Source organism: Colias croceus, chromosome 13, assembly GCF_905220415.1.
Source record: "Colias croceus chromosome 13, ilColCroc2.1".
In the NCBI taxonomy this organism is placed as follows: Eukaryota; Metazoa; Arthropoda; class Insecta; order Lepidoptera; family Pieridae; genus Colias; species Colias croceus.
In genome coordinates this window covers 4,832,732-4,843,227 of record NC_059549.1, presented here as the reverse complement: position 1 = coordinate 4,843,227, position 10,496 = coordinate 4,832,732, and the positions used below count along the sequence as shown (strand labels likewise).

Sequence of the window (10,496 nt, the reverse complement as noted above, 5' to 3'; positions counted from 1 at the left end):
GTGCGCGCACGTAGCGACGCAACTCCTCATACAAATTGATGGGAGAGACAAAATAGTTGCGGAGACGAAGTTGCTCGTGCGCGCTGGCTCTAAGAATTTCAACGTCAAACAGCTACAATTTTAGTACGATAATATTTATGACACCATAGATTAACACTGCTTACTATAATAACACTACACAGTATATATAGTCAAAAGAACGAAGCGAAAACACCCGCATCAACCCAAACATATTCCCCGATGTATATGTCTATGGGAAGGGCTGAGCAACGGTACATAGCTCGGTTGCGCTAAGCAATCTCGTCAGACAATAGGTTATGGGGAGTCACTCTAGCAGCAAGCAGACCCGGGTTCAGTTCGTAATAGCTGAAAAGAAAGGGCAGTGTGAAAAGCAACAACGCCTTATGGAATCTACCCTATAAAACATCATGGTAATGCTCCAGAATAAAACTGAGGCCATTGAAAAGCGATAATTTATTAATTTAAAATTAAAAATCGTGTAGGATACGCATGCGTTGATACACGAGTGGCAAAAATTGGAACTAATAATCGTGAATGTTTATTTTTACCTTTTTATTAAATTGAAGATTAGGCAAAATAACAAGTAAGACATTTTAGCAGTTTTATCAATATGAATGAAACTCTTTTCAAATAATTGTATTCAAACAGCCAAAATTCAGCGAATTATAATATAGATTTTCAGTAGCCTTAAACGCAATGCATTATAATATGCAAATACCTTAATAATAGAGCATTTGGACAAGTATTATATTATGGTAATAATGCGGGTATTGGATAATATAACTGGATTAAAAAGTTAAGAGACTTATAAATATTATTTTAAACGAAGCACTGATGAGGCAAGCCAATATGTATATTACTAATAATAATAATAAAATTAAGTATTTAGCTATAGTACTGCAATACTAAACTACGGTTAAAATATGATCGCTAAAGTACTATCGCAGTATTTGCAAATTCGCATTTTAACATTAACTTAAGTGTTCAGTAAGAATTAGAAGAGTAAGATTTATATTATTTATATATGTATATATTATTTACATATACGTAAAGTAATAATTAATACTGTCGATTATTATTTATGTTTTGTAGCAAGTTATCAAGGTTATAAGAACATTACTAGCAATCTATTACACTATTTAAGAAGGGGAGCATTTCATAGGACAGGCATAAGCGCTCGCAAAGTCATAAAAAATATAAACATACGCCAGCATTTTTGACAGAAAATTTGGAAAGTTCTAAAAAACGTACGTACCACATACAAGAGGCAAGGGACAAAAGAAATATTATTAAAGCAATTTGCATTTAAATTCAGATAATTAAAGAGTCTAGAAAAAAATAGTATAAACTGCTTTGTTATATTTATCTCGCTTTAAACGACAATGTTTATCAATATTTGCATAAACAAACTTGAATCTCCTAAAATAGATTCGAGTATTTAAACGCGCAATTAACTTATCAAGTAATACAATACATAAATATTATATAAGTAAATAAATAACACAATCTTATCACCTGCTATTCAACTCATATACAGATAGTAAAAAACGCAACATCAGGTTGGTAAAAAAGACTATCCTGTGACATCATTTTTTTTTTTAAATATTGTTAAATTGCATTTAAATTAGATTAATCATCATTCAACTCGTATATCTCATAAAAAATAGTAAAAAAACGCAAAAAAAAATTCTGATATTTTTTTTTTTATTTTCATAAATTGCATTTAATAAAATATACTTACGACAATCCTCTCTCCTTCAGGCGTTTCCTGCAAGCTGGTTTTACCCGCGGGCCACTCGGGCTGTGCAGCCCTCTACCGGTGATAAAATACAACGTGTACGATCTGACGCCATTTTTGCCTTTGATCTGCCGCAATTTCTGTATGTGAATATCGAGGAACAAATCCAATGATTCCATCGATTCACGCACATGGAAACTGTGCAAATCCAACGTCGCATTGCTCTTGCAGTGTTGCGCGTTCACCTGAAACAAGTAATGGATACTTTATATGGATTTGTATCGAACAACATTTATCAAGTCACATTTTAACGGGAAAAGCAATGGAAACGATTAAAAACTAATTTCTTTCTATACAGCGAATGAGTTGACCAGCAAGGTATATTTTCACAGGAAAAGCAATGGTGTCGTTTTAAATAGAATTTCTGAATATTGACAAGTTTTACTTTGAGTTTGTTTTATTTTTCAAAAAGGCATAATTGCACAAAAAAATCAAATGCTGTTCATTTTAGGCACTTCAGGTTAACATTAATAAAAAGGAAGAGCAAGGAAAACAACTCAAGAAAATTACCTATCAAATATAACAAATTGCCAAAAAAAATAAACAGATGTTTTTTTTAGATAAGAATATAGGAAAAACAAGCAAAAAGGAAAAGCTTATGTTTATAAAAAATAAAAAATCAACAAATATACATACTGCAGCCAGCGCCACGGCAGCTTTACTATTGGCCTGTTCGTACATCTTTGTGTGATACGCTCCAGCCCTTGAGAAAAACGAGGCTGCCGGGAATAAACCTTTCTGCATGTAATCTTGCGCTTTCTGGTAACTCCTGAAACAATAAAATTAAAAACGTATTAGCATTGAAGGATCCTTCTTTAACGATGACGAAAAACATCGTAAATAAACCGGCATGTCGTAGAATCGAACGTTCGATGTCATGACTCATGACAAATCTTACATATTTCAACCTGCACTTGGCCAGCGTGGTGGATTATGGCCTATACCCTCATTGGAGGCCCTTGTCCCTAGTGTTCAATCCCTACATTAAATGTATATGGGCTGATGATGACGTTGATGATGATAAGAAAAATTGAAGTCATTTTATCCATATAGATTAAAACAGTTTTAGATATTATATACATACTCAAAATATAAAACACCGATTTATTATACAGCTTCCGCTGTGTTTTAAGACTCTGTGCTTTGACGATAAGTATAAGTGTTCAATATCAATATATTTTTATAATATTAAAAATGTATGAATGAATTTTTTTTTAAACAGTTTTAAAAGTAATTTGATAATAACAATTAAGATTACTCACTTCTGCCTCAATTTTAACTGGTGTGCAGCTTCGTCTCTGTACTGCTGCACTTCTTCCATAGTAATTAACCCATCCCTTGGTAACAATGGCCATTCTTCTGCAGAAAGCGCCTGTAATACAATCAATTTATACTTATGTATTTCATATTAAAATAAAACACAAAAGGTTACAAATAGTATTTGTGAAATGTAAAAATATCGACTCGTCTCGCTGTCCCGAAACGAAAACAGCATGCTTAGCTTGATGCTGGTCATTAAATTTTTTCAAACCAGTTCAGTAGTTTTTCAGTTAAAACTTATACAAATCTTTACTCTTTTTAATATTAATATTGTTAACTTGAGGATATGATATAAAGCTTTTAATTCTTACGGTACGCTGCTCTTCAATTCTTTTTTTGGCCTCCAATGCTTTGTCCCTAAGAAATTTTTCGATCCCATTGGTCTCTTCGACAATGTCTCCTCTACCTATTGATAAGAGCACTTCCTGCAAACATTGTTAATATTAATTAATACAATACAAGCCAAAAAGAGCACTTATAGTATCATTCGTCATTTTATTTATTAATTAAGTAACTGAATATTGTAATATGTAAGATTCTCTAATTTTCCTAAATCTATCATTTAAATTTCATGAAAAAAAAAATAAGGACACACAATAAGATAAATGTTAATGAAAATACATTAAATATTTATTTCTTACAGTTAAATATATATTTTGTTCCACATACCCCGACAGTGTCGTTGAATCTGTTATGATTAGACACCAGTACATTTAACAAGAAATCGGTGGGCAGATCAGGGAATAAATCAAACAATTTATCTCTACTTAATTTATCCGCTAGAGTACGAGGTTCGCTGTTGAGCCATTCTTCAACTTCATTTTGATACAACGAAAGAGCATAATCTAGATCCATAATTTCACTAAAATATGGTAATTGTGATTCTTTTCCGGCAAGCAACATCTCCTCCTCTTTATCTGCCAGTTCCCTGTTAACGAAAAATCCTAAAGAAAACCGTTTAGTATGGATATAGCAAGTTTAAGAAATTTTGTTATTTAAATAAAGCACAATATTTGTGAATAATATAATAACCTGGCAAATTCAGCATCCTGTTGAATCATAGCTTCGGTTTGTTTGTTCTCCTGATCTAGTTGGTGTGTCAAGGATTCCATCCAAAGTGCATTTAATTTATTTAACAATGATATAGGAGCGTTGATCTTTGGTAAAACACTGTCTGGATACTTCATATCTTCACGTCCAAAAAGTCTATCTAATTGTCTAACAAATTCTTTTCCAATAGTAACATTAACAGTTTTATCAACCTCATCGAAACAATCATCGTCGTCAAAATCACTGTCACAATCGTTGTTTTGTGATGTGCTTGGAACATCCTCAAGTATCTCTGTGCTCTTTGAAGTACCTGGTTGATCACTAAATTCCAAATAATCAAATTTTTTATCTTGATTATCATTTGTATTTCCATACTCATCTTTATTCAGACTACTTTCAATGTCTTCAGCTTGGTTTGAATCACCCCGGAGAGAGTTTCTTTTTTTAAATTTATATTTACCTTCCTTAATATCAGGAAAATTTTCATTGTTGAATAATTTTTCATTGTTATCATTTATAACTGATTGATCTTTTCCCATAAGTTGGGAATTTTCAATTTTCACTGTATCTTCATTATTCTCATCACCATTTCCTGCTTCATCATTTTCTCCCCGACGTGACTTCCTTATTTTCAAACAGTGTTGCGAATAGTGATTATCAGAAATAACAACGTTCTTTTCAATTTGGCGTTTAATTTGAATAGACGCATCAGATACTGGAATATCTTTACGAATTTTTTTGGGGGACGTACTCGGTGCACTGCTTTCAGCAATTATCTTCTCAACTAAAGGATTTTCCTTCTCGGTTAAAATCGGACGATTATCGGGTATAAGATTATAAGCTGCGAGACATTGACAAGACTCGATATTTATGGCGTCATCTTCATCATCAGAGATTTTCTCCTCATTTGAGAAAGGATATTGTCTATTTTCCATGCCATCAATAACGATTTCAACAGCCCAATTGACATCCCCACAGCAATTTTCAAATATGTCTCTCAATTCAGCTGATGGAATGTGGCTAAACATCCTTCTGAAAGCTTTAAAATGTTGTTCTTCGTTTTGACATCTTATAGGTTTCATCAATATGAGTTCATTATTAGTTGAAGTGCTTTTATCAAACATTCGTTGGTCTGGAATTTTTTCAATTTTGTCTGTAACGAAAATATTGATATCTCTAGGTACAGCATTTATCACTTTAAAGTGATTGTTTTTACTATTGATATCAGTATCTCCAATTTCAAAACCAGTTGAGCTGGATGCCTTTTTAATTACTGGTGTGGTAGTTTCCACAATTTTTGGAGAGCTGTTACTCGACGAAGGAAGCCGTGACAACTGACTCCAATCATTAGTTGGATTTAAAGATATTATTGGTCTCTCTATATCTCTTTTTTCTCTATTTCTTGGTGGCTTTGAGAGCGTTGACACAGAAGGTAGACTTGCTTGTGAAGATGACGCCACTTGAATATTTTCTTCCCATTGTTCTCCATTATCCCAAGCTTTTTCAACTTGTTCAAATTTTTCTAATTGTTGTTTAAACTCAGCATATGTTTTAGTCTTCACGTTAGCTTGCTTATCATCTGTATTTTGGGCAACCATTTCAACATCTGTTGATAATTTATCAGATTGCAATTCTGAATTACAATTAGATGAAACATTTCCAATTGCACTTTCTGAAATACCTTCCTCAATATTTTCATTTTGAATTGAGCTGGAATTTTTGAAAGCACCTTCCAATGCATTGCCACTTACTGCATCATTTTGAATTGGTGTGCTACTGGGAGAACTTGCATCTGTCTCTGTTCCTGAAATATTGTTTTGCAATTCTATTGGAAGTGGCGGAAATCTTCGCATAACAGGGGGTGTGAGGTTTGCTGGATATTTAATTCCGCTAATGGAAACAAGCATATCACCAGTAACACCATTCTGATAATTATCTAACATTCTTTGTATAGATGAAAAGGGAACATTATGTACATTTTTCTTAACAAGTTGATGCACTTTTTTAGACCACGGAGTTTGTGGTTCTACCACAGTCACAATGTAACCATTGTTTACAGCTGCCTTAACATATGGATCCATCTCCCATATCTCTATATTTGTGTTGTCAATGATAACAGGACTGATGCCTTGTGACATAGCTTTTTGAGCTCTAATTTGATTCCATAGATGTGCATCATGTAATCTATTTCTATCATGTCTATATACTCCCCGGTGCATAAAATAGTCATCAGTACTCATTATGTGTGTTTGATCATTTTTGACTATGCCAACAGTCATTTGAAGAATCTCTCGAGATAAGAAAGTCTTTCCGCTTCCAGGTGCTCCTCTCATAAGTACAAGTATTCTCCAGCCATTGTTGTAATTCAATATGACTTCACGAATTGTGTCATTCCATTGGGTACTGCTGAAAATTTTTTTTGGCGCAGGTTGTGGAGTTGGCTGTGGAACAGGTGCTACAGGTGGTGTGGCAATAGATGTTGCAATAGGTGCTCCAGTTGTTGTTGCAGTAGATGTTGCAGTTGATGTGGGTGCTGCAGTAGGTGCTGCGGTAGGTGTTGTAGGAGATGCTGCAGCTGCTGCAGTAGGCGGTGGTTGATTACTCTGTCTTGCTGTTTGTGAGGCATGAGCATACGACATAGCATTTTGTAGAGGATGGTTGTAATTTGGAGTGAAATTTGTGAATGCATGAGGTATATTACTGTTGAAACCAGGCCTTTGTTGACCAAAATTTGCTGGATTTAAATCGCCAGCAATATTCATCAATGCATTTGCTGATTGATCCACTGGAAGAAAGAGTATTATTTTAATGAGCCATTTTAGTTCTCAGTTTCTAAATGTATGGAGTATGATTCTCACTAACACAGAATTTAAAATATTGAAAAAATAGTTCTATATCTAGAAAAATATAAGTAATTATCATACATAAACAATGGCGAAGGTTATTTTAATATTTTGAAAATTAACCCTCAACTCAAAGAAAAATATAAAAATCTATGTATAAAATAATAATAATCATGTTAAAAAAATTAAGAATCTAGTTAGGGCATAGAAACTCCATATACTAGTTATATACTTCCTAAGGTATATAACTAGTATATGGAGTTCACATGTTTAAATTAATTATATGTTTTTTTTTTATATACACAGTAGTTTACAGAATTACAAGTTAAATCTACCTATTCCATTTAAGGATGAATATTTTACATTGTTTCTAACTGATTTTACTATGAAACACCTAGATTTAACCATTTAAAGGAGTGAGTACATACCCACAACAACAACATTCCTAACTTTTTCACTAGCCAATTTTCTATATCTCAAAACATGAAACAACAAGAGCTGTTAAGCTATAGACGACATTGAGATATAGATCCGTTATGTGAAATGTATTGACAGGGATAATAACCGCTTGCTATCATAGTATAACTTTTAAACAAATTGTTTTTTTTTTTTTTATTAATTCGCTAGTTCTGCTAATATCTAAGATTTTTTAAATAGGAGATAGTAGAGGTACAGTTTAATTTCTTTGTTCATATATTTGACAGAGCAATTTGGGGCTCAAAAAACATTTGTAAGTACATAACATTAGTTTCAATTTTTATGTGATTTCTCCATGTGTTTAGACTGATTATAATATTATTTTAATCCAATAATTAATCAATATAACTAACGGGGCTAGATAATCAGGTCGACAATGCATTTAGTTACCAAAAAAGTCAAATTTAACTAAAATACTAATAGGTGTTTCAATGTGTTCAATAAAAGAGTTTATGTTAAAGAGCCCTATACAGATATACTTTTATCACATAATATGTAACTAGATATTTATTAAACCTCACACCATTTGAACAATAACTCAACAAGTAGGTATCTAAAGAAATTTATTGAAAAAGGTATAAAGAAACATATTCTATATTCATATAAACCAAGCTTTCCAAAAAAATATCTATATACAAAAATATTCTACCCATATGAATTGGAGGACATTATATAAGTTACATTGCATTATGTTTTTACAATACCAACAAACTTACCAGGTATAAAATGTGGAATAAAAATATGATGATAAGTTGTTGTTCTAATGTTAAACAAAAACATTGTGGTAGATATTTACTAAACAAAGCGAAACGACATGTTGCACCGCCCGCCCTACGCTCGACGCATCTCATAAATCAATACTGTGCATAGCTGGAATCAATCAATGCAGCAAACCTAGGTTCCGGGCAAACAGTTAGGGTTTATCGTTTATGCAGACGAATTTCAACCTTGTTATCACTACATAAAATGCATTTCCGAAAACTGTCACAGAATAGATATATAATATCTATGAAGATAGATAGGTATTGTGACGCGCAGTATTCAATATATGACAGCTCTGGGAGTGGGTAAAAGCTAATTTTTGAATAATAAATTTAGAAAACACTTACGATCGCCTTCGTAGCTTTCAACAACTGTAGCAACCACATTTCTTTCTAAACTTCCGTTAAATGTTTCGTAAAGTCTATCAATAACATCAGTGTAAAGGCTGTTCTCTTGGTCTTCCATGGTCGACGAATAATATCAGAACTATAGCTACATCAACAAAGAAGAGGGCTTCATTAATTTTTTACCGTCTTTTTACTAATGAACCAATAATTAAAAAGGATTAAAAAGTAATTAATAAACGTGTTTATTACGAAACCCATATTTCTATCATCTAGATAAACTGATAGATATATTGAAGTCAGTGTGCTGTTTGAAAAATTGACAAATGACAATTAATGACATCTGTTGAACTGTCAACAGCAGCTGGTAGGTAGGTAATATGTAGGTGCCTATATTATTAGGGCAGTTAATATCCTGGAGCTCACCAAACTTGGCAGTTGGCCCCCGCAAAATAATTGATGTAAACTACTTTATTTAAACATGCTTAAGCTTAACATCAATAGATTATTACTTCAGATCATTGAGAATTGAGATACTATTACTACGTATGGAGAAGACATCGCCTACATCACATATGTTCCGCTCAACAGAAGTCAACTGGCCACACTGCACTCAGTCACTTTAGCGTGATGGTCGCGTTCATGTCTTGTTTGTTATGTCGCCTCTACAAATAGGCCAGCGCATTCGCCAACGCGCTGGCGGTGCGCTTGCAAACGCGCTTGTGAGTAATCCACACATTAGGCTAAGCGCGCACCACGATTTTATGCAGCGTGATTATTTTATCGCAGAAATACAACGTATGAGTTACTATGGCAATGCGCGCACATGCGATTAAATAATCACAGCGATTTTAAAATTGTGATTTGTCACATTTTGCTGCGACTGCTCGCGACGCGATTATCGCGAAAATGAAATGCAGAATATGAAATTGTATGGTACCGCGCGCACTGCGATAATAAAATCGCACACTCGGGCCCGACCGGCACTTCACTTGTGTTTCGTCTGTCGTCAGTAAACATCGTAGTGGTATAGGTAGGTACTGTTTGGTAAACATAAATTCAGTAATCTGTCAAAGGTTTGAATTTATTTATTTATTTAATACTTTATTGTACAAGAAACAAAATATACAGTCATAAAGGTTACAATAATAAAAAAAATAAAAAAGCACAAAGGGCGGCCTTTTGGCGAAATTTTCATTCTATAATAGCCAAAGAATTTTTTGGGATACATCCGAAGTTCATTGTATTTCTGACTAGCTTTCCACCCGCGGCATCGCCCGCGCAGTTAAAGAAAAACCCGCATAGTTCCCGTTCCCGTGGGATTTTCGGGATAAAACCGATCCTATGTCCTTTCTCGGGTATCAAAATATCTCTATACCAAATTTACAGACAGACAGAGTTACTTTCGCATTTATAATATTAGTATGGATAAAAGAAACCTTTGACAATTCTATCTGCTGTAAAAGAATGAGTCCAATATAGACGAATTTTCTTTTTTTTTATTCTTATCCTCCGAAGTAGTAAATAAAGACAAGCAACTTGTACGAAATCCATGATGAAAGTGAGTAAGGATCACTATTAAATTATCGCTGTGCGCGCACCGTACTCTCTGCGATTTTCTACAGCGCGATTTTGAAATCGTGTCGCAAAAATTAAAATCGTGGTGCGCGCTTAGCCTTAGGAGGTCGTTCAGTATGGTTTGGTTCGAGCCAATGTGCGGACGGATTCAAAATGGATGTAACAAACAAAGAAATAAAGACACTTTCACATTTATAATATTAAAATAATAATAAAGTAGGATGTTCTTTGTGAAATATAATATTGTAAGGAAAACGGCATGCCCAAGAACCTTATTTATACGTATGTACAACATTTTTATTT

At 33.5% G+C, this 10,496-nt stretch overlaps 1 protein-coding gene across 2 annotated transcripts; it reads right to left on the bottom strand.

Moving 5' to 3' along the window:
- LOC123696745 (NEDD4-binding protein 2) lies at positions 1-8,910 on the bottom strand. 2 transcript variants are annotated; one of them, XM_045643109.1, is made up of 8 exons: positions 8,619-8,910; positions 4,172-6,974; positions 3,809-4,067; positions 3,451-3,564; positions 3,082-3,191; positions 2,456-2,588; positions 1,763-2,004; positions 1-366 (listed from the first exon to the last, which is right to left on the bottom strand). In XM_045643109.1, the coding sequence occupies exons 1-8, from the start codon at positions 8,734-8,736 to the stop codon at positions 291-293; spliced, it is 3,855 nt and encodes a 1,284-aa protein (XP_045499065.1). In that variant the 5' UTR covers positions 8,737-8,910; the 3' UTR covers positions 1-290. The 2 variants fall into 2 exon arrangements, with proteins under 2 accessions (XP_045499065.1, XP_045499066.1); XM_045643110.1 differs by lacking the exon at positions 8,619-8,910 and adding an exon at positions 8,226-8,578.
- Between the last annotated feature and the right edge of the window lie 1,586 nt (positions 8,911-10,496).